General features: G+C 38.9%; 1 protein-coding gene across 1 annotated transcript; it reads left to right on the top strand.

Moving 5' to 3' along the window:
* The first annotated feature begins 287 nt into the window (after positions 1–287).
* Positions 288–19023, top strand: KLHL24 (kelch like family member 24). Its single transcript, XM_060768166.2, has 7 exons — positions 288–435; positions 11732–12711; positions 13903–14087; positions 14604–14722; positions 15286–15474; positions 16733–16921; positions 18612–19023. Exons 2-7 carry the CDS (start codon positions 11792–11794, stop codon positions 18810–18812), a joined length of 1803 nt encoding a protein of 600 aa, XP_060624149.1. The 5' UTR covers positions 288–435; positions 11732–11791; the 3' UTR covers positions 18813–19023.
* The last annotated feature ends 8479 nt before the right edge of the window (positions 19024–27502 follow it).

Genomic DNA, 27502 nt, shown 5'->3' with positions numbered 1-27502 from the left:
ATACATACAATTAAAATACAATTACATTTTAAACCGACCATCTTCCCAAAATCCTTCTCCCAAACTTCCTCAGCATTATTTTCCTTTCAATGATTGCATCGGTTTAAGTTTTTCTGGATTTTAAACACTTTCACATTTGGACTATTGCTTCCTTTGTACCATTTGCTCCCTCTGCCTAAAGTGGCCTCGAAGGCACACAGCGTTGGCTCAAAAGAACTCCATCTCCCAGAGCTCTTTGCAGCCGGCCCTTCTCTGATTGGCCGACCTCGTGGTGACGTCATGTGTTTTGGCTCTGGGAGGTCACATGTTTCAGGGTCTCCTTTGTTTTGAGTTGAGCTGGAACTTGGAAAGAAAAAGAAGAGAGTGATCGAAAGACGGAGGAGGAGGAATCGCCGGGATCTTTTTTCTATTTCCGATCTGAAAAGCGACTCACAGGTAATGAGCATCTGTTCAAACGCAGCTGCTTGCGGAGGCCATAAATATATATTTAGTTACATATATTTGGGGTGGAGAGGCTTATTTCACTGTGAACCGGGCATAAAGAAGTGCAAAACAATCCTGGATGTACTGAGTTCGAATTTGGGGTTTCTTGCAAATGCATTTGCAATGATGATTGATTTTATTTTATTTTTTGCAAATATGGGGCCTTCCAACGTAGCAAGAAATTAAATTTTTGCAAAAGTTTTTTAAAAAATGGCTTTTCTAATGACACCTCTTGTGAAAATCTGCAACTGCTTGAAGTATTGCAACGCCGGGCTGTGTTTGCATGCATGGGAAAGGCAAAGATGAGTCTTTTGTTTCGTGGCGCAATTTCCTCCTCTCGGCTAATATTAGAAAACACACACACACACAGGCACACAACTCCGTTAGTGTTGGTGCTGCAGAGAGAAAGGAAGGAAGTGGAGTTCATCTCGAGATGGAAAACAATGTGCGTGGCGGGGGGAGGAGGGTTCTTTTCTGGGTGCGTTTACACTGTAGAGTTAACGCAGTTTGGCACCACTTTAACTTGCCACTGCCCCTGGGATCTGTAGTTTGTTGAGATACCAGTGCTGTTGGGAAGAGAAGACTAAAGACTTGTAAAATTGCCATACTTCCATCATAGGGCAGTTAAAGCAGTATGAAAGTGCTTCCCTCGAGACTAGGACTCGGAGCAATAGGTTTAAATTACAGAAAAGGAGATTTTATCTGAACATTAGGAACAACTTCCTGACTGTAAGAGCTGTTCAGCACTGGAACTCTCTGCCTTAGAGTGTGGTGGAAGCCCCTTTCTTTGTAGATTTTAAACAGTGGCTGGATGGCCATCTGTCGGGGGTGCTTTGATTGTGCCTTTCCTGCATGCCAGGGGGTTGGACTAGATTGCCTATATGTGGTCTCTTCCAACTCTGTTATTCTATAATACATAGTATATTATAATAAATATACTATTATTATTATTATTATTATAAATAATATATTATAATAAATATGCTATTATTTATTCTATATACTACAAAATGAGAATTATTCATGTTACAGTTTCTCATGAACACACAATGCTCATGATGTCTTTTTCAAAGATTTCAAGATTAATACGTTATTAATATATTAATACGGCATATAAATGTAAATAAATAAACAAATCTACAGTGTAGATGAGTCCGTAAGTCCCGGATGTGAAGAAAAGAGGGGAATCCGGCGCGACAAAGCGACTGCAGATTTCAAGGACTCGACTTTATAGATTTTGTCCACACTGTAGAATTAATGCAGTTTGATACCGCATCAACTTCCACGGCTCAGTGCAATAGTTTGGTGAAGCACTCGCCCTATTTTGGCTCTAAAAGAGCTTGTGAAACCACAAGATTCAATCGCATTCAGCCATGTCAGCTCAAGTAGTTCCAAACCGCGTTAATTCTGTAGTGTAGATGCATCCTCTTAAGAAATGTTTACTTTCTCCATACCGGGGGAAAATTAAGAAGACGATGCCTCTCTTCTCTTGCATCAACAAAGGCTGCTCACCCAAGTCACACTACATATTTATGGCGTTATTATTCCAGGTTAACTTCCATGGTTCCCTCCTATGGCATCCTGGGATGTGCAGTTTTTAGAATTCCTAGCCTTTGACCAAACTACAAACCCCAGTATTCGGCAGGATGGAATCCTGGCAGTTAAAGCGGAACAATAGCGGTATAATTCTGTCGTGTGGATACATTAAATTATACTTAATGCTTTTCAGACTATTGGGTTTGGGATCGAACTGAAACCCATAGATTGAATCATGGTGTACTCAGGTTTCCAGTGCTCTCAAATTTACGACGGGAACGAGCAGCTTTGTTAAAATTCAGCAGCTGTCACTCTCTCCCTTTCCTCCCCCCCAATCCAGAAAAAATGGTCTGGTCCAGCTGAACCTCCAAGCTTGGTGCTTCATATTGGACCAGATCATTTTTTTTCTTGGGGGGGGGCAATCATTAAAAACATTGAGTCCTTTTGTGAAGCGTAGTTAGGACTGGCATGAACCATGAAGACGTGTGGGGAGAGATACGTATCTCTAGACAGGCTCTCTTTTCACCCTCTCCCCCCCTCCCCCCGGCTCTTTTTTTAGTTTCTTCCCTTTTCCCTCTTGACAACTAGATGGAAACAAGGCTGATGCTGATTGGATTCACGCCTCAGACACGGGGAGGCGGGGGCAAGAGAGGGAGAAGGCTTGAGGCGTTGAGTTCTCTAATTGGACATAAAAATTCGAAAGGGGGCGGGGCTTGTCCCGAAGGCTCTTTATTTCAGTCGGGGTGAAGGTGAAGTGGAGGGTGCGCTCGTGCGCAGTGCCGGGCGCGCTCGTGCTCGCGCTAGATAGTCTCGCGCGCGCGCGCTTCCAGCTCAGGTTCGAACGGAGGCCAGTTGCGTAACGGTCGACTCTTAACGCTCCTTAGGGAGTTTGAAGGCGGTCATGTATAGCCTTTGGCGCCTCAGAGCCACGTAACGCCTGCTGGGCCCTGTGCTGTGGCTTGTCGGGCGCGCGCATCAGCGTTCACCCAGGGACAGCGCCTTTGTCTCACGCGACACTCTAAATTCACCTCACAAAACGCCTCGCCAGGGGAAGGGGTGCATTGTTCTCCCTCACAAATCTGGTTTTGTGAGGGACCTTCCTAATGCCATGACCCCTTAATACAGTCCCTCATGTTGTGGTGACCCCCAACCATAATACTGTTTTCATTGCTACTTAACAGTCATTTTACTACTGTTATAAATCATAATGTAAATATCTGCATTTTCATTCACTGGACCAAACTGGGCACAAATACCCAATATCACCCAAATGTGAATGCTAGTGGGGTTGGGGGAGGATTGATTTTGTAATTTGGGAGTTGTAGTTGCTGGGATTTATAGTTCACTTATAATCAAAGAGCATTCTGAACTCCACCAGCGATGGATTTGAACCAAACTTGGCTCCCATGACCAATGGAAAACACCAGAAGGGTTTGATGGGCATTGACCTTGAGTTTGGGAGTTGTAAGGTAGTCCCCTGACATTAAGTCCAGTCATGTCTGACTCCGGGCTGTGGTGCTCATCTCCATTTCTAAGCCGAAGAGCCGGGGTTGTCCGTAGACACCTCCAAGGTCATGTGGCCGGCATGACTGCATGGAGCGCCGTTACCTTTCCGCTGGAGCGGTACCTATTGATCTACTCACATTTGCATGTTTTCGAACTGCTAGGTTGGCAGAAGCTAGGGCTGACAGCGGAAGCTCACGCCGCTCCTCGGAATCGAACCTGCAACCTTTCGATCAACAAGCTCAGCAGCTCAGTGCTTTAACCCACTGCGCCACCAGGGGCTCAGTTCACCTATATCCAGAGAGCACTGTGGACTCATGCAATGGCAGATCTGGACCAAACTTGGCACGAATACTCAATATGCCCAAATGTGAACACTGGTGGAGTCTGGGGAAAATAGATCTTGACATTTGGGAGTTGTATTTGCTGGGATTTATAGTTCATTACAATCAAAGAACATTCTGAACTCCACCAATGATAGAATTGGCTCAAACTTCCCACATGGAATCCCCATGACCATCAGAAAATACTGTGTTTTCTTATGGTCTTTGGTGACCCCTCTGACACCCCCTCGCGACCCCCTCAGGGGTCCCGACCCCCAGGTTGAGAAACACTGATCTAGAATGAATGCAGCTTGAAACTACCTTTAATTGCCATGGCTCCTTTTCTTTTTAGATTTACTACTAGAGGAAACATGGTTTTAAAAAGAGAATTTTCAGAGATATTCCCAATGCCCATATGTCCTGATTTACTGCCATATTGGCCTATTTCTGCAGCAGGCCTATGTTTACAGAAGATGCTGACTACACAGAGAAGCCATTGAAATCCACAATTGTGGACAATTTCAACAGAAAGGAGAAAACCATGAAAATGAACAAAATCTGGCTACCAGCATTAAAAAAAACCTCTAAAATTAGAACAGAACAACAACAGATTGCTCTGGGCACATTCACACCTAGCTCCAGCAGACAAGAGTCCTTTGTCTCACCCTGGTCATTCCACAGATATATAAACCCTTTTTCCTAGTTCCAACAGACCTCACTACCTCTGAGGATGCTTGCCATAGTTTTTAATAATGTCCTGTTGTATTGCTATTGTTTTCTGCTTTAACTGTTTTTATTTGCTATGTATTGTATTGTTGTATTGTGTTGGGCTCCGGCCTGTTGTAAGCTGCATCGAATCCCTTGGGAGATGCTAGCGGGGTACAAATAAAGTTATAATAATAATAATAATAATAATAATAATAATAATAATAGATGCAGGCGAAACATCAGGAGAAATGCCTCTAGAACATGGCCATGTTTGTTGTTCATTTGTTCAGTCGTCTCCGACTCTTCGTGACCTCATGGACCAGCCCACGCCAGAGCTCCCTGTCGGCCGTAACCACCCCCAGCTCCTTCAAGGTCAGTCCACTCACTTCAAGGATGCCATCCATCCATCTTGCCCTTAGTCGGCCCCTCTTCCTTTTACCTTCCACTTTTCCCAGCATAATTGTCTTCTCTAGGCTTTGCTGTCTCCTCCTGATGTGGCCAAAGTACTTCAACTTTGTCTCTAGTATCCTTCCCTCCAGTGAGCAGTCGGGCTTTATTTCCTGGAGGGTGGACTGGTTGGATCTTCTCGCAGTCCAAGGCACTCTCAGAACTTTCCTCCAACACCACAGTTCAAAAGCATCTATCTTCCTTCGCTCAGCCTTCCCTAAGGTCCAGCTCTCACATCCGTAGGTTACTACAGGGAATACCATGGCTTTGACTAGGCGGATCTTTGTTGCCAGTCTGATGTCTCTACTCTTTACTATTTTATCGAGACTGGACATTGCTCTCCTCCCAAGAAGTAAGCGTCTTCTGATTTCCTGGCCACAGTCTGTATCTGCAGTAATCTTTGCACCTAGAAATACAAAGTCTGTCACGGCCTCCACGTTTTCTCCCTCTATTTTCCAGTTGTCAATCATTCTTGTTGCCATAATCTTGGTTTTGTTGATGTTTAGCTGCAACCCAGCTTTTGCGCTTTCTTCTTTCACCTTGATTAGAAGGCTCCTCAGCTCCTCGCTTTCGGCCATCATGGCCATATAGCCCGAAAAAACCTACAACAACCCAAAATGCTGATTGTTTGAGAAATCAGTGCTCCAAAGAAGAAGTTACTATTCAAGGATAATAAAAAATAAATAATAATAATAATAAACTTTATTTATACCCCGCCACCATCTCCCCAATGGGGACTCGGAGTGGCTTACATGGAGCCAAGCCCAAACAAGAATTACAATATAACAATGCAAATTGCAATAAAGTAAACAACATAACATTAAAATATAAAACATCAAAGCATATAAAACAATATAACTGTACATCCGGACAAAACCAGCTAGCTGATGGCTAGTTAGAACCCCCCAAGTTTCCCAGTCGCTCTGAAGCCATGTTTGCAACAGACTAACAGATAAGATACAGTCATGGTCAGAAAACAATGGACTATAGTTATGCTATAGTTCTGCCATTGTTAGGATCCCATGTGTGCTATAATGTCAATCAAAACCATACACAGCTAATGAACAATTGTATAGCTAGCTTAGACCAATTAAATGATTTATCTTTGAGAACCAATGAAAATGTATATTCCATCTACTATAAAAGATCCGCAGCCCCATTGGGGGTTGCGACAAACCCTTTGATTGCATCCCCATATGCTTGTTTGTCATTGCTATGGCCATGCAATAAATAGTTTTTTTGCAGTTTAAAAGATTCAACTTTAGTGGTGTCCATCCTTGCCCTCCCTATTAGAAAGGGGACTTTTGTCTTTTTGGGGGGAAATATTTTGGTTTCTTTGCCCCTACACTAAATTTATTTCCTGAAGTATGGACTTCATACTTCAGGAAATAAAGCCCAATTACTCATTGGAGGGAAGGATATTAGAGGCAAAGATGAAGTACTTCGACCACATCATGAGAACAAAGGAAAGCTTAGAGAAGACAATTATGCTGGGGAAAATGGAAGGAAAAAGGAAGAGGGGCTGACCAAGGGCAAGATGGATGGATGGATGGATGGATGGATGGAATCCTTGAAATGACTGGATTGACCTTGAAGGAGCTGGAGGTGGTGACTGCCAACGGAGCTCTGGCATGTGCTGGTCCATGAGGTCACGAAGAGTCGGAAATGACTGAATAAATGAACGACAACTTAATTTATGTTATTGTTTTACCCCACTCCCACCCTCCCACTTTGGACAACAAACTACAGAAATTACACTTGAAATATCAGACTTAATCTCGATTTTTCCACTCCACATCTTAATATATTCTCCAAAGAATTCCTAATTGGATCATGCGTGTTCTTAATTATTATAATGTAGTGGCCTAGCAAGCATGGCAAAGTTGGGGATCCAGATTACTTTTGCTTACTTAGTTGATCCCTCGTTGTCCGAGTAAGATTGTCCTCCAAGTTCGGTGTCCTGGCGGTGGATACATATGTGACTGTGGGGCCCTATTCTTGACCTGCATGTTCTCTTGCAGTGAGGGCATCGGTTTCCAGGTGGAAGGCGGTCTCGGTCAGGTTGGCTTGATGCGCCTTCCTCTTGGCACGTTTCTCTCTTTTGCCCTCCATTCACACCTCTTCAAATTCTACAGCACTGCTGGTCACAGCTGACCTTCAGTTAGAGCGCTCAAGGGCCAGGACTTCTCAGTTCTCAGTGTCTATGCCACAGTTTTTAAGGTTGGCTTTGAGCCCATCTTTAAGTATCTTTTCCTGTCCTCCAACATTCCGTTTTCCATTCTTGAGTTCGGAGTAGAGCAACTGCTTTGGAAGACGGTGATCAGGCATTTGGACAATATGGCCGGTTCAGCAGAGTTGATGGCAGAGAACCATCGCTTCAGGTGGTCTTTGCTTCTTCCAGCACACTGACATTTGTCCACCTGTCTTCCCAAGATTTTTCGGAGGCAACGCTGATGGAATCGTTCCAGGAGTTGCCTGTGACATCTGTAGATAGTCCACATTTCACAGGCATATAGCAGGTTTGGGAGGACAATAGCTTTATAAACAAGCACCTTGGTATCCCTACCAAGCTCCACGGGCTGCCGGTTTGCTACCAAGCACAATTCAAAGTGCTGGCTTTGGCCTATAAAGTCCTGAATAGCCCTGGGCCAACTTACCTGTCCAAACGCATCTCCCTCAGTGATCCATCACAGAGGTTAAGATCTTCTGGGGAGGCCCTGCTCTCAGTCCCACTACCTTCACAGGCGTGACTGCTGGGGACGAGAGACAGAGCCTTCTCAGTGGTGGTTCCTCAGTTGTAGAACTTCCTCCCTAGTGGGATTTGATCAGCCCCTTCCCTCCTGTCATTTCACAAACAAGTGAAAACTTGGCTTTGGGAGCAAGCATTTGGCCCAGCATAATTATCTGTGCAATACAGTTGGAATTGACCCTGGATTGATAAATATGATTATTTGACTATCTGACTTTGGATCTATGCACAATAGTTATCTAATGTTTACATATGTTGTCTTAATGTTGCTTTAAATTGTTTAATTGCATTTAATTGTTGTCGTTTGGGCATGGATTAATGCCAATTATGTAAGCTACCCTAAGTCCCCCTCGGGGTGAGAAGGGTGGGATATAAATGTTGTAAATAAATAAATACCTTCTATTATTTCTTCTTTTATTGTTATAATTTTTTCGTAGGAGTCTCCTGCCACTTTTTTCACATATCTCAAACATTTCGTAATCACCTATTCAAATGGACTGTCCTGTTCCCTAATTCTATCCTTCCGTCTATAAATATTTTGTCTTATAGCCCAACTTTGGATCCAATTTCCTGCTCCTATCCAGTTCTGAATTTCCTTTTGCTCTGCAGGATTTCCATCTTCTGTATACAAGTCCTCAACTAGTCTTTTCCCTCTACTTTTGATTAATCTCAATGTTCTGCCTATATTTACGTTGATTGTTGTGATTAATTTGCCATATTATTGCCAACTTATTCTCATTGTCAGGACTTAATTTTTCCTTTGTTTTCTCCACACTCTTATTGTTCCTTTAAACAATTCCATACATTCTGTTTCCTCTCTCCTCTTCCATTCCTTAAACATTATTTCTTTTTCTTTAATGCTATTTATTATTTTCTCCATATTTACAAATTTTCCTAGTATACTGTTTTTCTAACAATCTATGAATTTGAGCCATGGCTCAAATGCTATGGTGAGGTGAGCACTCAATGGCAATCTGAAAGACTTCTATAAAATTGCAGCTCCCTTAATTCCATAGCATTGAGCTATGACAGTTAAAGTGATGTCAAATAGCATTAGTTCTATAGTAAAGATGCATCCAGTATGAAATGTTTGTTAACACCATTAAACAACAAAAACATGATTTGTAAGGAATGGAGGAAAGATTGAGGGCCAGTATAATGTGTTTTGAACACTGGAATATCAAGAGAACAAACTTCAAAATCCAGCTTGGCCATGGAAACCTATTGGATGGCCTTGAGCACATCACAGTCTGAGAGCAAGGCAAACCCCTTTTGAAGGAATCTTGCCAAGAAAACCCTGTGATAGCTTTGCCTTAACTTGGAAGGCACACAGCAACAACAGGAAACCATTCTCGAGCAATTCTTTGCCATATGTCTGAATCCTGGCTCTGTTCTCTTTAGAAAATATTCTGTTTTCAAAGTCTATTCCAGCAAGCAAAGCAATTGATACTTGAACTGATGGTTACAACTTAATCTAAAATTTTCAAAGACTTGGAAAATCATTTTTCCTAGTGGTAATGTTTGCCATTCTACATCTTTCTGTAAAAACTTAAATACAGAATTTAGCACCACCAACATAAATCTGCACGGGGTATTTAAAAAAAATAGTTGGGGAAAAAACCTAGCTGTTTTTTGGAAACTTTATGAAATATACCATAGTCAGCAGATCTGGGACTTAGCAAGAAATAATGAGGCTCAAGGATGCATGCAGCAGAATACATTACGGAAAGGCAGTATGAGGTGAATGTGAGGAAATATAGTTAGGCATGCATTGACCACAAGGAAGCAAATCTATGTCTTATTTTTCTTCTGCTTTTAAATCTTATCTCAAGTTAATCATAACAAGAAAGTTCTTCTGACAGAGGCTATAATATTGTCGTCTACATTAAGGTTGTTCAGTAAGGTCAGATTACCTAAAACATTTTTATAGAGAACTGCAGTAGTCATAAACAAAGTGAATTGGGAAGAATATCTAACCTCAGCTATGAACTCAGGTGGCTTTAGGAAAGGCACTTCCTACCACTGCCTTCCAGCTGCAATGAAGTATAGCTGTCATAGTTACAAACATAATAAAAACATATTCATGAAGTAGAATATAAGAGAACATGCATTATAAGTTACACCACACCAGCAGGAGGCAAAAAGCACATTTAAAGGTGTCCCTGTTCAAAAAAAGCCTATTGAAACAAATGTCTGGGTCCTCCAGCGTGATGGAGGAAGTTGACCACAGAGTCACAGTGGAGGATCTAGAGATGCGTAGAGGCAAATGTTTTAATCAAATCATTGAATAATCTACAAAAGTCAAAAATGCAAATGTGGAACAACAGCTGTACTTTCCAAACTGCAAATTTGCATTTTCAGAGCAGATGGGATTCCAGACTGGCTCCAACCTCCAGATCCCAAACTGGCTGTACACTTCCTTCAGAGTATTTCAGGATTACAGTGCTGAGATAGTGCATGCAAAACACTTTATTTTCAAATATTATATAGGTGTAAAGTATTCATATTACAGTATTAGAATTGAACTACTGATAAGTATTCAAAATCACATTCTTTTATGGGAGAATAGCAATCAAGTAGCTTTGAGCATAGTTTGCACTTCTGGTATTAAATGTGGGTTTAATCTAGTCAAAGCTAAATATTACTCAAGTAAGTTGAAGGCACTTATTTCAATCATATTTGTATTCTGATAAGTTTGAAATCAAATAATGGCAATTTGTTCTCTTATCTCTATGAGCTTTCAGGTGCTGTGGTTAAGAGTCCCCAGGCGCTCTTGTTGCAAACACACCTGGCAAGTTCAGTCAGTTGAATGTGTTGATCTGAGAGATAGTAACACATGTAGAACTAATATATGCATATTGCTTCCATTTCAGATACCGTTGTTGTTATGCTTGAACTGTTTTGAACAGAGAAGGGAACTTCCATTTTAATACCTAGATACGTTTAGAAGGCACAAGAATATGGACATAAGTGGAGGTCTATGGTAGTTTGCACTGTTGACGGTACACAGGACAGAGTTGGGAAATATGTTATCCTTGACTTTGTTGCCCTCCATCAGATAAGCCCTCCCAAGCTTCTTAAGCCAGGAAATCTCAACTTCCTGGGTTTGTTGACTGCTGTTATTTTGACTATTTGATCTCTGAAGTTTATGGGGTTTAAAATTAAAACTGTAGATGCTTTAATAGCTGGTCTCATGGCTAAGGCTCACCTCCATATGTAAAAGCTTATCAGTAAAAAATGCTTCACATGATCCTGCCGTGTTCATTGGTTTTTATGGAGGGGAAATTACTAGACTAGCACAGCTAATAACTTGATCCTGAGCCCTTAGAGAAACATAGCACTTTTGGAAACAGGGGATCCAAGGCTACCAGTTCTATATCAATGAAATCCCATATGATCATTTCAGTGACTGCCAGGGCAAATGGGTGATAAATGCTTCTCCAATGGAAGAGATATATTTCTGCCCCATCATAACCTCTTCCAGTTAGTGAATTTAAGATTTTACGTTGCTCTCTTACATGCATAAAATGTTAGCACTAAATAACACAGAAGCTATTTTACACCCAACAGTTAAAAATGCAACCGGGGGGGGGGGGGGGGGCTGTGTTTACCATTAAACCAAATCCAAATTTGATTGGCCAACCAAAAGCCACAAGACATACTACATTAGCTTTCAAAGCTTACTAGCAGAAATGGTCCAGAATATATGAAGGGAAGAAACAGTAAAGAAAGTGTTTGACTTTACATTAATTTAAATGTACTTAGCATTGCATTTAAATGTATTAAAATTTATTCTAAAGTGTGAGTGTTGGTTGTAGAAATGAGCCTTTGATCATCATTGTGTTTCCATGTGATATATATTGCTCAATGCTGTTATTTGACACCTTGGATCCTGATGTTTAGAGCACAAGCCTGGCTACTGATTGAGTAGAATGATGTTGTTTATAGTCAACTAATTTTTTAATCTTGCTTTTACATTTAGTGTCTAGAAGAAGGCATTCTTCAGTGTTTCTCCATGATATTATAAACAGCTGGTGCAACAATGGTACTAATATTGGGTCGCAGATTGAACAGAGGGGACAGCAGGGCTCAGGAATCCCCAGTGACAAAGCGTAAAGTTTTTGAAATGGACCCAAAATCCTTATCAGGTCATGAGTTCTTCGATTTTTCTTCTGGATCATCCCATGCTGAAAGCATACTCCAGATCTTCAATGAATTTCGTGACAGTCGCTTGTTCACAGATGTAATAATCTGTGTCGAAGGTAGAGAATTTCCCTGTCATCGAGCTGTTCTTTCTGCCTGCAGTAGCTACTTCAGAGCTATGTTTTGCAATGATCACAGAGAAAGCCGGGAAATGCTGGTAGAAATCAATGGAATTTTTGCAGAAGCCATGGATTGCTTTTTACAATATGTGTATACAGGCAAAGTAAAAATCACAACAGAGAATGTGCAATATCTGTTTGAAACATCAAGTCTCTTTCAGATAAGCGTTTTGCGTGACGCTTGTGCTAAGTTTCTGGAAGAGCAGCTGGATCCTTGCAACTGCTTAGGAATCCAGCGTTTTGCTGATACACATTCTTTGAAAACCCTGTTTACCAAATGCAGAAATTTTGCACTGCAAAATTTTGAAGATGTGTCTCAGCATGAAGAATTTCTTGAACTTGGAAAAGATGAACTTATTGATTATATATGCAGTGATGAACTGGTAATCAGTAAGGAGGAGATGGTTTTTGAAGCAGTCATGCGCTGGGTATACCGGGCTGTTGATCTCAGACGTTCAATGCTACAGGAACTTCTCACACATGTTAGACTGCCTCTATTACACCCAAACTACTTTGTTCAGACAGTAGAAGTTGACCAGTTGATCCAAAACTCTTCCGAGTGTTATCAACTTTTGCATGAAGCAAGAAGGTACCATGTACTTGGAAATGAAATGATGTCACCAAGAACTCGGCCAAGAAGGTGAGTGAGCTTAGCTGATTATTTTTTTGTTATATATTGGAAGTAGTAGTTCATTATTTGAATAAAACATACTGTCATCCCTCCACTTTTGTCGTTTAGACTTTTGCGAATTTTGATTATTTACAGATTTGATTGTACAGTAATGTTCTCTAGGAATCTGTAGGTCCATCACTGTGACTCTATGGTCAACACCCTCCAGTAATGCTAGAGGACATACAGATTTCTAGAGAGAATATCTTTCTAGAAATTCGTAGGTTCTCCAATGTGATTCTATGGTCAATTTCTAGCAGAAGTTGGCCATAGAGTAATGCTGGAAGACACAGAAATTCCTTCAAAGGTATTCTCTCAGGTACAAAAATAGTTATTTATTCACTTTCACAGGGATCTTGTGTCCCAACCCCAGTGAGTGTGGAGGGCTGACTGTACCCTTTAGAGAGCCAATATGGTGTGGTGGTTTGAGTATTTACCTTAAACACTGGGAAATCAGGTTTGAATCTCCATTCAATCATGGAAATCCACTGGGTGACCTTAGGCAATCACATTTCTTAGGTTCAAAGGATAGCAAGGGTAAACTCCTGAACAGATTCTGACAAGAACAGCACCACCTCACCACTGCCTGTGATAGGGACCTGATCTTCACTGTCATATAATGCTGTTCAGTGACTTTATAATGCAATTCCAAATTGCATTATATGACAGTGTAGATGCGGCGAGGTTCACCTTGCCATATGTCAGAAATTACTTGAAGGCACAAAACAACATGCCTTTAGTCTGCTACTAATTTCATTGTCACATAACCAATTTAAATTTTGTATTATCTCTGTACAAAAGTAGCTTATTTTAATTACTGAGATTCCTGTATATTGTATATCCAAGGAAGCTTAAGCACAATTAAGTCCTTTTGATTTCATGTTAGTCTTGAATGTTACTCAATATTCTTTGTGAAATAGACTAGCATGGTTACTTCCTCTACAAATAAATGAATTAATTAATTTTATTGTAACGGTCACAGACAAGGAATGCAAAGCATTAAAACATTAAAATCTGAGATGAGATATATATTCTAGAATTCTTTTTTCTTTATTACTTTCATGTTTTTTTAATCTATTTTAGCCAACTTTTATATATTACAACTTTTAGATACTTATGTATGTCTTTCAACAAATAACATATTTGTTTTTCTGTTTGCAGATCAACTGGCTATTCTGAAGTGATAGTTGTTGTCGGAGGCTGTGAACGTGTTGGTGGTTTTAATTTACCATATACAGAATGTTATGACCCCATGACAGGGGAATGGAAATCATTGGCTAAATTGCCAGAATTTACAAAATCTGAATATGCTGTTTGTGCTTTGAGGAATGATATTCTTGTTTCAGGTAAACAAAATTAATTAACACACAAGCATTGTTAGGACATGATTTTGACATAGACATTTGTATCTTGTGTGAAATGGAGAAATGTGCATTTTACACTGAAAAATAAGCACATAAGTAGCTAATCTGATTTTGGATCATATGCAAAACATTTAGTTAACTTGCAGTTTCCACATCATTATATATGAACATTTGGAATTCTGATAAAAGTACCTTTTTACAGAAAAAATATACACGTTTCCCCAATTGCTGCTGAGTAATTGGCTGTAACATCCTATATTAGCCAGTGTAAACTGTTTCAACTGTGTAGGTTTTTTGGGGAATGGATAGGATTGGATGTCCCATGTCCAACAATTCTTAGAAGTATGTATGTGTTCATGAGTACGTATAATTACTGCGTATTTTACAACTTGAAGTTTTCATGCATCTGAATATGACATTTTCCCATGGTTGGGTGCAATGGAATATATCCCTTGTTTAATTATGGACAAATGGATGTCTTTTTTTTTTTTTAATAAGGTGGAAGAATCAATAGCCGTGATGTGTGGATTTATAATTCTCAACTAAACATTTGGATCAGAGTTGCCTCTCTAAATAAAGGGAGATGGCGTCATAAGATGGCTGTTCTTCTTGGTAAAGTAAGAGAGCTTTGTTATTAATAATACTTCTTCTCCCAAACATGACTAAAATGAAATAAAATTTGGAAACTGAATAGCATTCTCATTTTTAAGGATATTTTCTTGTTTCTGTAATCAGTGTTGTCTCGTTTGTGATTTTGAATTTGGACACCACATTGCACATTATGGGTTATTAGTTGAAATGGCATTAAAATTACATTTGTAGTCAAAAAAAATGAAAAATAAGAAAAAAACCAAATTAATTTTTCAGTTTCAACCAATCACAAGTCAGTCAGGGTATGGGCCCTCTTTTATAAGCAAAGTTGACTCTCTCTCTCTCTTATATATAGCATTTATTTTGCAAACTGTGGAATTTAGGAAAGAAGCCTAATCAATGCAATTTCTATATTTTTAGATGTAGGGGAATTTGTAAATATCATAATTATCTTTTCTTAAATTGAGAAGTGTTTAGTCCTAGGTCACAAAAATGAAACTGCTGAGGCTTTGAATAGCTTCACAATAAGGTTTGCTTAAAAAGCAAGGGATAAGGAAGTATTTGTAACATTTTTCCTTTACTTTTATAGGTTTATGTAGTTGGAGGATATGATGGGCAAAGTCGACTGAGCAGTGTAGAATGTTATGACTCCTTTTCCAATCGATGGACAGAGGTAGCATCTCTAAAAGAAGCAGTGAGTTCTCCAGCTGTTACCAGCTGCGTAGGCAAACTGTTTGTGATTGGCGGAGGTCCCGATGATAACACATGCTCTGACAAGGTGGGATATTCATAGTAATGTAATTTTATGCATATTTAAAATCTGTGTTTGTTAAAAACATGTGGGAACTGCCAGTAAAATCCTTCAGAGTTGCCCTTGTTCATTACTGCAGGCAGCTTAAAACAGAAGTCTTATTCTTGTTCAAAGCTTGGGAGCAGAATGGTTTTTGGAGAACCCATCTAAAGTTTGTTTGTTCATTTTCACCCTCCCCAAGCAATTCTAAAAGACTGAGGTGAAAGGCTAGATTTCTGTAACAAGGGAATTTGACTGCTGGGCAGTCCTGGAGTATAGGAAAGAGGGAAATCACACACCCATGAAACTGCATTTTACCAATACGAATTCCCACCTCTAGAATCATATAAGCTGTTAGGAATTTGAGAAATCCATTCTTCTGCCCCCACATGATTTTTCTAGCCTCTTATGGTGCCCCCAGAGCTCACTGAGTATGCTTGTTCCTCCTGGCTGCCTACATTGGGTTTTCTTTTAGTTTTCTTGTATTAAATTTGTTTTAGCATATACCTATCCTTCAAGTATGCAGAACATTGTGTGTGGTCCTTTTTTCAGTTAGATTAATACCTCAGGACCACCAAATGTATTATTAGAAGGAACATGTAAAGACCTGAAATAAATTTTTGCAGAGCCAGAGGAGTCTGGGTTCCTGTTTCTTAGCTTTTTCCTCCAAGTTCAGACAGGCAGATGGGAAAAACTATACTGAACCTGATGCTGTTAGCTAGAGGCAAATACAACTTACCAAATAGAGGCTCACCAAATCCAATTAGTCAGTGGTTACATCAAGAGCTTTATGCATTCAATTTGCTCTTTTTCCTACAGCAAAGGTGTGTGTCCTCAAATAGATTGCTCTTATTACTTGCACTGCTAGGACAATATTATATAAAACAGATTTAGTTCTTTTATATAGAAACTGGGTATTTTTAAGAAGTTTAATTTTAAACAAATGCTCCTTCAAAGGGGAGTTCCCTATTTGTTTGTTTTCAATGTGGTCCCATCATGTCATGCGAGCATAGGACTATGTAAACCAGGAATAATCTAGGGCTGTTTCTCATGAGACTCAAGTGCTCTTTTCCTTAATTATCACACTTTCTAATTGAATTGGCCTGAAGAAAAGGGCAAATTCCAGAATTGATAATCTTTTATTTGTCCAGCTATTTGTAGAATAGTGTAAATAGATGAATCTATAGCCGTTGTATTAATTACACTAAAATAGCTGTTCGAATGGAATGTTTTCCCTCTTTTTCAGGTTCAATCATATGATCCTGAAAGTAATTCTTGGCTTCTCCGTGCAACAATTCCAATTGCCAAGAGGTGTATAACAGCTGTATCACTAAACAATCTCATTTATGTTGCCGGAGGACTCACAAAGGCAATATATTGCTATGATCCAGTTGAAGATTATTGGATGCATGTACAGAATACATTCAGCAGACAGGTAATAAAGAACTACTTGCACAATGTGATTTCTTTAAAAATGATATTTTGATTAGAAATTAAAGCAAAGTGATTCAATAACTGTAAATTTGCTCCTGTGAGAGCTGGTCTATGAAAAAAAAAAAGCCAAGTTCTTCAAACGTTTATTTATTATAATTGATATTCTATTACATTTTCAATTCACGAAATGCCACCGTTTTTGGCTGAATAAGAAAATTATGATAATTATAACAAATCTAAGAATTGCGAATGGATCAGAGTGTTTAGGGTGGGAGATGCCTCCTTGAGTCCCAGGGATCCAACACCTTAAAGCTGATCAGCCATTTTTAAAATTTTATTTTAGCATTCACTTTGTTTCTACAATATTGATTTACTTATATATGAAGGTATTTTATTTTATATTATTAAAATTAAAGAAAAGCCAAACCAAATAAAACTAGGACTTTATTCCTAGAATCTTAAAATCGTTGGACATAATCATGAAAGCGTACAGAATTCTGTAACTGGGGGTGGCCTGGAAATTATTTGTAGCTGGTTTTACAGCTTTTAAGGGTCAAAAGTCATCTTAATATCTAGTTGCAGATTATCGTTTAAATTAATCCATAATGTAACTGCCTCTGGCATTCTAGAAAATATTCCTTGGTATTACTTGTCAGACATTACCTATACTTCTAAAAAAAAAGAGTGAAACAGTTCAATGCTACTATCCCTGAATCCCTGGACTAATAGAGTGTATAATGTACAGGGAAAATGCCTTATAGAGACCATAATGCCTGAACCAATAGTGGAATCCACTGCAGTATAGTTATATCAGAGATATATTTAGGTTCTTTGTTTCCACTGTAAGTATTGATCTTTTGCTACCACATTTCCAAAACCTATGCTAAGTTCTCCAAAAAACGCATGTCTTAGTTTATTTTCTTTTTTACACATTTTGTAATGTATGGCTTTCCACCCTTGCTTTTGTAGCCTTTCTGTTTTTAAACCATAGTCCAGGAGCGGGAACAGCAAAACTCTCCAGATATTGCAATTGCCAGAAGCCATGGGCAACATACCAAATGATGAGGAGTACTAGAAATTGTGATTCCTTAAAATTTTGAGGGCCAGAGTTCCCATTCCTATTGTCATCTACTGAGAATTGATTCAATTTTCGGTGTTCCAGTATCTTTTCTGATTTACTGTCACCTGATAATTTTGTGCCTCAGTTCTTGTCCTAGAAGTAGTATGGTGTTTCTGCTCTAATAAATGTATCCCATGATTAGTATTTATGTAGCCTTTTCCCCAGATTACAAAGGTCATAGTCGACCATATCAACTGTAGCTTGGAACAGTAATAACGAAATGGCACAAAATAATTATACTGCTGCTCCTTCTGGAGTTTGCAAGTTATGCTCCTAGCTTTGAAGCTAGTATTTGATGATATCTACCAGAAATAATGAATATACAGTAGAACTCACACATTCAGACTGCCGAGAGGTAAAAATGTTTTCAGTAATCAAAGCTACACAAAATGTGTAACCATATATCAGCAAGGAAACCTGAACTAAACTCACACTGAATAGACATCTGTATTAGATTTTATTTAGCATAGTATATCTATTTTAGGGATGTTAACAATATGCATCACTTCCAGCAATGGCATTCAGAGTTTTATGTCGTCATTACCAATTATTTCTTCCATATTTTGAACAGGAAAATTGTGGGATGTCCGTGTGTAATGGCAAAATCTATATCCTTGGTGGGAGACGAGAAAATGGAGATGCCACAGATACTATTCTTTGCTATGACCCTGCAACCAGCATCATCACTGGAGTCGCAGCTATGCCCAGACCTGTCTCATATCATGGCTGTGTGACTATTCACAGATACAATGAAAAATCCTTCAAACTCTAAAAAGGAGGGGAGATTCAAAGAGATGAGTGGCATGTTACAACCTGGACTGCAGAGATTTTTGAGAAAAGGAAAGCACATTTTCCATAGTGGCATCTGCAAAGAAAAACATTAAGTGTAAAATACATTCAAAAACAATGTAAATATATCTAATAACTGTTATTCAGTGCTGCGTGAAATGTTTTTTTCCTGAAAATAACAATTGTTTATATTACTGATTGAATCATGTTCAGTTTTGTATTATTAATTGAAACCTTAGTTTGTGGTGTGGAGCAGTGGAGTATTCATGCCTGTTTTTACTGATGTCTTCATGTTTTCATATCTTTTTGTGGTAAGTAGTGTTAACTTTGCTTTTTAAGATAATTCATATACACAAACTATGTTTAAATTGTCTAAAATGACATGGCTTCAATTGCCAAATTAACTTTTCTTATTTCTTTCATTGAATGAATTAATATTAATATAAGGGTTCTACACTTTAAAAAAAGGGGGGGGGGTTCTACACTAGGATTAGCTTTTGTACTCCCACTGCAGCTTCCACCAGAATTTGTGATTCCGCCTTCATCTTGCACCCCAAAAGCCTGCTCCAAAGGGCTGGAAACCTCTCTGGAACCGTTTTTGATGCCAGAGAGAATTGCAGCAGGACTAAAAGGGAAAGAAAACCCTAGTGCTGTCAATACTGGATACAGAAGTACACCACTGCATATTAACTGCCTAGTGCAGCAAAACAGATTTTCTGTTAATTAAATATAGAACAATGACATGATAGACACCTTGCTAGTAAACAATATTTTCAATTATTACGTACCCTAAGTATATTCGGTGAGCTTTAGTGTTACTTTGAAGTGGCAACAGGACTGCTCTGAATGTTTTCTAAACTAAAATATCTTGGCCATTCCTCAATTGCTTAGAAATCATATCTGAAGGGCATCTGGGGCTAGAAGATAGCAGGTCACAATTGCCTACTATAAATCTGTGTAGCGCATGCATTTTGATATAAGATTTTTTTGTCACACATTTCTCTAGATTTCTATTGCTACCTTTCACACTCAGATAACTTCAGTTAAATGAAAACATTGTCAGTTGAGTTTTTGATCCATGAATATAATGAAAAATAACCATTTGGACGAATATATCAAGAAATTGACTACTATCAATTTTACTGTTGCCTATTCCATCAAAGAAAGGAAATACTTAGTATGCATATGTCTCTTAACCTTTAGCAAGAAGTTGTGGGTCTATGTGATATGATTAATTGCTATACTTCACGTATAAAGTATGAAAAGGAAAGGAGTAAGAGAAGTAATCTTGATTCATCTTTAAGAATTATTCATTTTAGCATGAGCTCTTGTAGGTTTCATTCCACCCTCAAATATACTGATGGAGCCAATGTTGAAGTCACAGCAGAACATGAGCAGTCATAACAGGCATAGGCCAACTTCAGCCCTCTAGGTGTTTTGGACTTCAACTCCCACAATTCCTAACAGTCTGCTGGCAGTTACGAAGTGTGGAAGTTAAAGTCCAAATACCAGGAGGGTCAAAGTTGGCCCATGCTTGAGTTATAAGGCATAAAATGTATCAGTTATTTCTCTCATAGAAACAGTAGTTCTACATGAAATTGGCATTATATTCCAGCCATGCTGCACATTGCTTTGATCCATCAGCTTCTTTAAATCATCTTCGCAACATCCATATTTTAAACACTTTCACAAAGCCAGTTAAGAAAAAACAGTTTCTGTACATACCTGGGTATTGTTCAAATTGTTATCAGTATATATCAATCAAACAGTTGTTTGTAGTTAGACATTTATGCCAGAATAAGGAGTGATTGCTATCTGTAGGAAATGTACTTACCTTCTATCTAGCTTATTTTGTACTTCCTTGTGTTGTCACTTCCTCCTTTGGACCACTGAAGTGGAATTTGCATGGGCCATCACACTAAGAAAGGGGAAACAGCTATTCATTCTGCAGTAACCTGCGTCCTTCAACAGAAATTGTTATACTGTATATTATTTAATCTGAATTCAAGTGTGTTTACCCTTCTTTGCTATATTATTTCTTTTTTATATTGTTCATAGTGAGCTGTGTTAGCATGTTATAGTCTAAAAGATATAAAGGATTCCAACAGCATCTGATGAAGTGGACTGAGTAAAAAAGCTTGTGCTATATCTTTCGTCCCAGTCCTCAAAGGTACTACTGGGTTTATGTATTTGTTTTTCTAGTTCTACATTGCTACAACATAAGTTAGTTTGTGACAATATAAAATATACATATCTGTTCAGATAGAAGTCCCAAGGAGCAGAGTTTGACCTCTCACGCATGTGTATATATATAGAAACACAGATTTTGTGTAATAGTGCCTGCCTTTGGCTGGATCTACATTGTCCTATATCCCAGGATCTGATCCCAGATTATCTGCTTTGAACTGGATTATATCAGTCTCCGCTGCCAGATAATCTGAGATAGGTAGATAATTTGGGATCTGATTCTGAGATACAGCCTTAATCTGTATCCAAAACTGAATATGCCTTAACCTTCATCCTGATTGTCATCCAGCTGTGGACAAACAGCAAGATGTTCCACAGTCTGATAGTAAAGTTTATTCATATGTGGAATTCAAATACCTAAGCGCCAATATATACTTTTAGCCTTAAGACTGTAGGTTCTACCTCCTCAATCAGGGATCCTGGGAACAACCCATTCCTGGGGAAATCATGGATTTCATATGTTTTTTCTTGCTCAACACAGTTGCACTAATACTCATAAAGAAGGAAAATTCTAAAACCAGCGACAAAATCAGCAGTTGAATAATGAAAGAATACTATACCATTGTGAAATAATTCACTCAGGAATCACATATTTTTCAAGCTGAAATCATTTGTTATACGGTGTTACCAAGGTTAATGTGACCTATAGTCTAAGACAAGTAATTTAAAAGGCTTGCTTTCACAATCTTTAAATGGATGTCTTTCACTAGTTTCCCTCTATCTGTCAAACAAAAAGCCGTGAATGAGGACCGTTGTCACTGACAAATATATACCGTATGTTGCCTTTGTGTTGAGGCAATAATTAGTATAAGCATTGTTGAAAGAAATAGAAATTAACGATCACCTAAGTGAGCTCTGCATTTTGTGTTGTCTTTATATGTTACAGTTATTATTGACATTCATGTATAAAATTGTTCCTATTTTGTAAATACACTCAGTTTTCATAGTCGTGAAATTGTATTCTAGTTGTGGTTGTGATTTTTTTAACAGAACATTTGAGAGGAGGGTTGTTATATTAAGTCTGAAAAAAGATTGATAGTGAAATCATCATTCAGCTATTAATTCCAAATTCAGTAGACTCATCAAATCAATGGAACTGACAAAAGTGTGATTTACTACATTCCTGTTGGTCCAGTGAGTCCACTTTAGTTGGGACTAATAATTTGATTTAGGCCAAATACTTTAGTGTGTGGTTAAATTTTCAACAAGTTTGGTGCATATATACTTGACAAAATATTTTTGTAATGCAATGCTATACATTTTAGCTCAGAAATACATACTGTTTATTTTCAGTGGGTTTAGTTGTAAGATTTTTCTACCGTTTCCCATTGTGAGAAAGTATTTGCTCAGCATTAAGCTTTAGAGTGACACCTCTCACAAAGTATGAAGCAACATTTCATAATCCCCATTAACAATACTGTTTAATTTGGGAATATTTTGAAATACTTGCCATAATGCAAAAAGTATATGTTATCTATACACAGTTTGAAGATGGTTACTGGATTTTAGCAGAAGAAATACTTCACACTGGTTTTAAAGAATAGCTCAGTCATACTTGGTCACTGTGAGTTACATTGGCTGCAGTTTTAACATTCTTCCCCAAGACTGTAAATTCATACTGCCAGCTCCATGGAAAAGTGGTAAAGAAATAGGTGTGCCTGCTTTAGACATAGACATGACATGGATTCTAAGTCAAAGATGCCAGATTTCTGTCAAGTTTTCCATTCATCTAAACAGTTGCTCTGGGAAATAATTGTAACTTCGTTCTTTAAAAGACTCCACCCAAATTTTGAGAAAAGTGCCTTCTTGAAAAATATAGTGCATTCTATTTTACAGTGTGTCATCTATGCTGACTTTTAAGCACCATGAAAATATTTTTGCAAGGCCGTAAATTCGATTTAGGGGTTTAACTGGGGCATACAAGACATTGGTGTGATAAGTTTTAAATTACATACAGATTAGAAGCATTCAAATAGGCCAACATTGCTTCCCCATTCAGTTAAACAAATTTCTGAATATTTGTCAGTACTACAAGAAAAATGGCAGCTAACCTCATATGAAGCCCACCAGGTAAGATCTTCCAGTTATACTTCAAAGGTTTGAACTAGTGAGATAATATTAGTCAAATTATATTATTTTTATTGATGTCCATTACGAACATATTGACCTACTTAATTTTAAGATCATTTTTTTCCTTTCTTATACTCAAGTGCATGAGTTGACATTCTAATGTATGTATTTATAAGTATGTGTGATTTGTTTTCATGACAATTTATCAGTGATTCGCTTAAAGCTACTGTGTATGGTATGTAGCAGTATTTAAGTGAGGGTGAAAAGCATGTGAATGTAACTCATCCAAAGAATAGAACTTGTATGTTTTTAAACAAATCTATTCTTACTGTAATCTCTGCCAAAAAAAATCCTACTTCAGAATAAATGTTGCTAATTTGTATCATTTTGATTTGCATTCTTTTTACTTCTTGAGAATTTAAGTTTAGGCCATTCAGATTGAGATTCCACAAGAAAACCTTTCTGTGTTTGCAGAAAGGAACATTTACTTTCCAAATGCTTAAAATGATAGCTTCTGCAGGGAAAATGCCATTTTCCAGAGCATGTTATGCCACTGTGAGTGCTGTGAGAACAGTTTGACCCAGGAGAAGGATACAGTTGCTTTTGTAATCTAGCCTTCTGTTTCCACCTACAACTAGGCAATTATGGAAAGTCACAAGGAAAGTAACAGACATGAGAAATTTTCAACTAAATTCTGTGCTATTGTGAATTCTAGACTATTTGCTGAAAAGTTTATAACGGCACTAAAATCTCCATTATTTAAAATCAGATTAAGCAATATTCCTAACGATGTGAATTCAATGTATATTCCTTTTGGAAAGCTGGCCTAAGTGGTCTTCCCTCTCTTTAGTACATTCCTGAAAGCATTAGAAGTAATTATACATTTATTAAGATTACATTTCACAGACTGCTGCGTGAATTTTGTGCTCATGGAGAAGTTCAGCTGACCAAAACATTTCCCATATAAACCTCACAGAAATGAATAAGGGTCTTATGCCCACCAATCAATCAGAGAAGTGGTGGAATGGACAAGGACCTCTCCAGATCATTTGGAGCTCTAATGGGCCCATAAAGGGAGGCATTTTCCTTCAGATTATCTGGGCAGAAACCATAGGGCTTTATAAATCAAAACAAGCACTTTACATGCTGACTGGAAATGGACCAGCAGCCAGTGGAGTTGTTGCAACAAGACATGGTTGGATTCACTCTGTTTTCTGCCACTGTCACTCTGTCCTTCATCTCATATCTCATATTTCATTGCTTCCAGCTCCTTAGAAAACCAGTGGACTGGTTTAGCAGCATTCTGTGAGAAGAAGGGGTTATGGGCAATTGTGTTCATCTCCCTGGTCCTTTTCCCATTCCAGAGATCAGCTGGGGCTTTGGAAGAATCACTTGCTAAGGCACATGGGAATTTCCCAAGAGCCACCATGGATCAATCCAAATCCATAAGGCTCCTGTGATTGCCATTTTAATGCTCCTTCCCCTATAGAAGCTCTGAGTCTCAGTCAATCTAAACCTGGCCAAGATGTGAGTCCATGGCAATACAGCAGTGCCAGATCAGCATCAGACCTTGTACAGAAAACAAGGTCTAGAGTGTGCTTGGGACAGACCCAAAGTTGTTGTGGCAGACATGACTGCCAGGTCCGGTTCGAATCTGGGGAGAGTGGGTTGAACTCCCTCTGTCAGCTCCAGCTCCCCATGTAGGGACATAAGAGAAGCCTCCCACAAGGATGGTAAAACATCTGGGCATCTGGAATGGAGCCCCCCATGGCGCAGTGGGTTAAACCCCTGTGCCGGCAGGACTAAAGACCGACAGGTTGCAGGTTCGAATCCGGGGAGAGGCGAATGAGCTCCATCAGCTCCAGCTCCTCATGCGGGGACATGAGAGAAGCCTCCAACAAGGATGATAAAAACATCAAAATCATCCTGGCATCCCCTGGGCAACGTCCTTGCAGACGGCCAATTCTCTCACACCAGAAGCGACTTGCAGTTTCTCAAGTCGCTCCTGACACGATTATATATATATATATATATATATATATATATATATATATATGGGCGTCTCCTGGGCAATGTCCTTGCAGACTGCCAATTCTCTCACACCAGAAGTGACTTGCAATTTCTCAAGTCGCTCCTGACACGAAAGAAAACCAAACCCATTTAACCATGGAAATCCACTCAGCCTCATGGGCAGATAAGGCAGACTACTCTTAATAAATCTTGCCAATGAAACACTGTGATAGGTTTGTCTGTCAGTTAATGTTATCAATACACGGGGCAAAGTACTAAGCCTATACATTTATGATACTGCATTTACTTCCATTTGACATAAGCAATCTCTCCAAATGCTCCAATATTAAACTACAATTGCAAAAGCTCATCTAGAAATTTGCTGCTGATCAGGCACAAAATTCAAGAAGTTACCCTTGTTCATGGTTTACATGCAGTGTGAGGGAAACTATTGCACAAGGGTGGAGAGAAGCACAAAAGAAACTCAAACAGAAGATGGGAAAAGCCCCCATCTTTAATAACTATAAAGATAGAGAAGCAGTTGGTTTATCAGATAACAACAGAATACTAAAGTAAAATAAGGAGACGGCTAAGAATTCTGGTCACCTGCTTTTATGGCAAAGCACACAAGGCAGATCTCATACCTTAATTGATATTTTTAGAAAGATCTTTTAGAAACTGCCAAGGCAACATTCCATAGAATCATAGGATTTGCAGTGCAGAGGTGAGGTATTTAGATTGCTCTAGTGCCTCACTAAACACACTCCAGGAATCCATGGGTTGAAACCATGGCAGTTCAGGCAAAATAATAACACAATGCTAATGTAGTGTGACATACTCTCCAGTATTTCACAAATGAAAACCAGGACACAAATGAAAACCAGGACACAAGATTGCAAAAGTTATTTGTAAGGAAAAAGGGCTCACTGTCTGGAAGAAATGGTTTACCTGGAGGTTTCCATGGTGTTTACTTCATTGTGCCCCATGGGGTTTTCAATACAAGAGCAGAAGAGGTCACCTATATTTAATAAGGACAACAAGGACTAGTTGTGCCAATTCCTGATACTGTATCTACTGTGCAACTAGGCTAGAAATAGCATGATACTGGGAAACAGCTTGAGAGTGCCCTGTAACTGGAGGAAGTCGAGTAGTGCTAACTGAAAAGTTCACATAGTAATTGGCTTAAGAGCAACATTTTCCATTGAATTTGTTAACCATTATTTTCTTCAATGTTTCTCACTAAGCTAGCAAGAATGGGCCCTTATGGGAAAATACTCTGGGATGTGTCCAATTTATTTTCTCAGGACTTTATCTAACATTGTTCTCCATCCTACAAATGATGCCAAATCTTTCTGCTGTTGTACTTGGTGAGCATGTCCACAGTTTGGCTACATTTAAATGCAAAACTATAAAGCAATCTCTCCAGCAAAGGATCGCTGCCTTGTCGTGCTGCTGGAGCTTGAGTTTGGGTTAAAATTGCTGGAAGAAACATTAACATTAGATATGAAGAAGATACCACTTCGATGGCCGAGAGAGAGGAGAAGCTGAGGAGCCTTCTATCCAAGGTGAAACAAGAAAGTGCAAAAGCTGGGTTGCAGCTAAACATAAAAAAAAAACAAGATTCTGGCAACCGGACTGATTGTCAACTGGCAAATAGAGGGAATGACAGACTTTGTATTTCTAGGTGCAAAGATTACTACAGACGCAGACTGCAGCCAGAAAATCAGAAGATGTTTACTTCTTGAGAGGAGAGCAATGACCAATCTCGATAAAATAGTGAAGCGTAGAGACATCACACTGGCAATGAAGATCCGCATAGTTAAAGCAATGATATTCCCCGTAGTAATCTATGGATGTGAGAGCTGGACCATAAGGAAGACTGAGTGAAGGAAGATATATGCTTTTGAACTGTGGTGTTGGAAGAAAGGTCTGAGAGTGCCTTGGACCCCGAGAAGATCCAACCAGTCCATACTTCAGGAAATAAAGCCCAACTGCTCATTGGAGGGAAGGATATTAGAGGAAAAGATGAAGTATTTGGCCACATTATGAGAAGAAAAGAAAGCTTAGAGAAGACAATGATTCTGGGAAAAATGGAAGGAAAAAGGAAGAGGGCCCGACCAAGGGCAAGATGGATGGATGATATCCTTAAAGTGACTGGCTTGACTCTGAAGGAGCTGGAAGTGGAGACGGCTGACAGAGAGCTCTGGAGTGGGTTGGTCCACGGGGTCATAAAGAGTCGGAAGTGACTGAACAAATAAACAACAAATAAAACAATCTAAAATAGCAAGATTTTTGTTTTATTTTTTATGATAACAAGCCAATTAAAAAAATACAGTTCTGCTAACC

Source organism: Anolis sagrei, chromosome 3 (assembly GCF_037176765.1).
Source record: "Anolis sagrei isolate rAnoSag1 chromosome 3, rAnoSag1.mat, whole genome shotgun sequence".
In the NCBI taxonomy this organism is placed as follows: domain Eukaryota; kingdom Metazoa; phylum Chordata; class Lepidosauria; order Squamata; family Dactyloidae; genus Anolis; species Anolis sagrei.
This window is presented reverse-complemented; position numbering and strand designations above follow the sequence as displayed.

Excerpts from the sequence above, each read along its gene's own strand:
- KLHL24 (XM_060768166.2), top strand. The coding sequence starts at position 11,792 with ATGGTACTAATATTGGGTCGCAGATTGAACAGAGGGGACAGCAGGGCT. Across the intron at positions 12,712-13,902 it reads CCAAGAACTCGGCCAAGAAG|ATCAACTGGCTATTCTGAAG; the intron begins GTGAGTGAGCTT and ends TTCTGTTTGCAG. Across the intron at positions 15,475-16,732 it reads ATAACACATGCTCTGACAAG|GTTCAATCATATGATCCTGA; the intron begins GTGGGATATTCA and ends CCTCTTTTTCAG.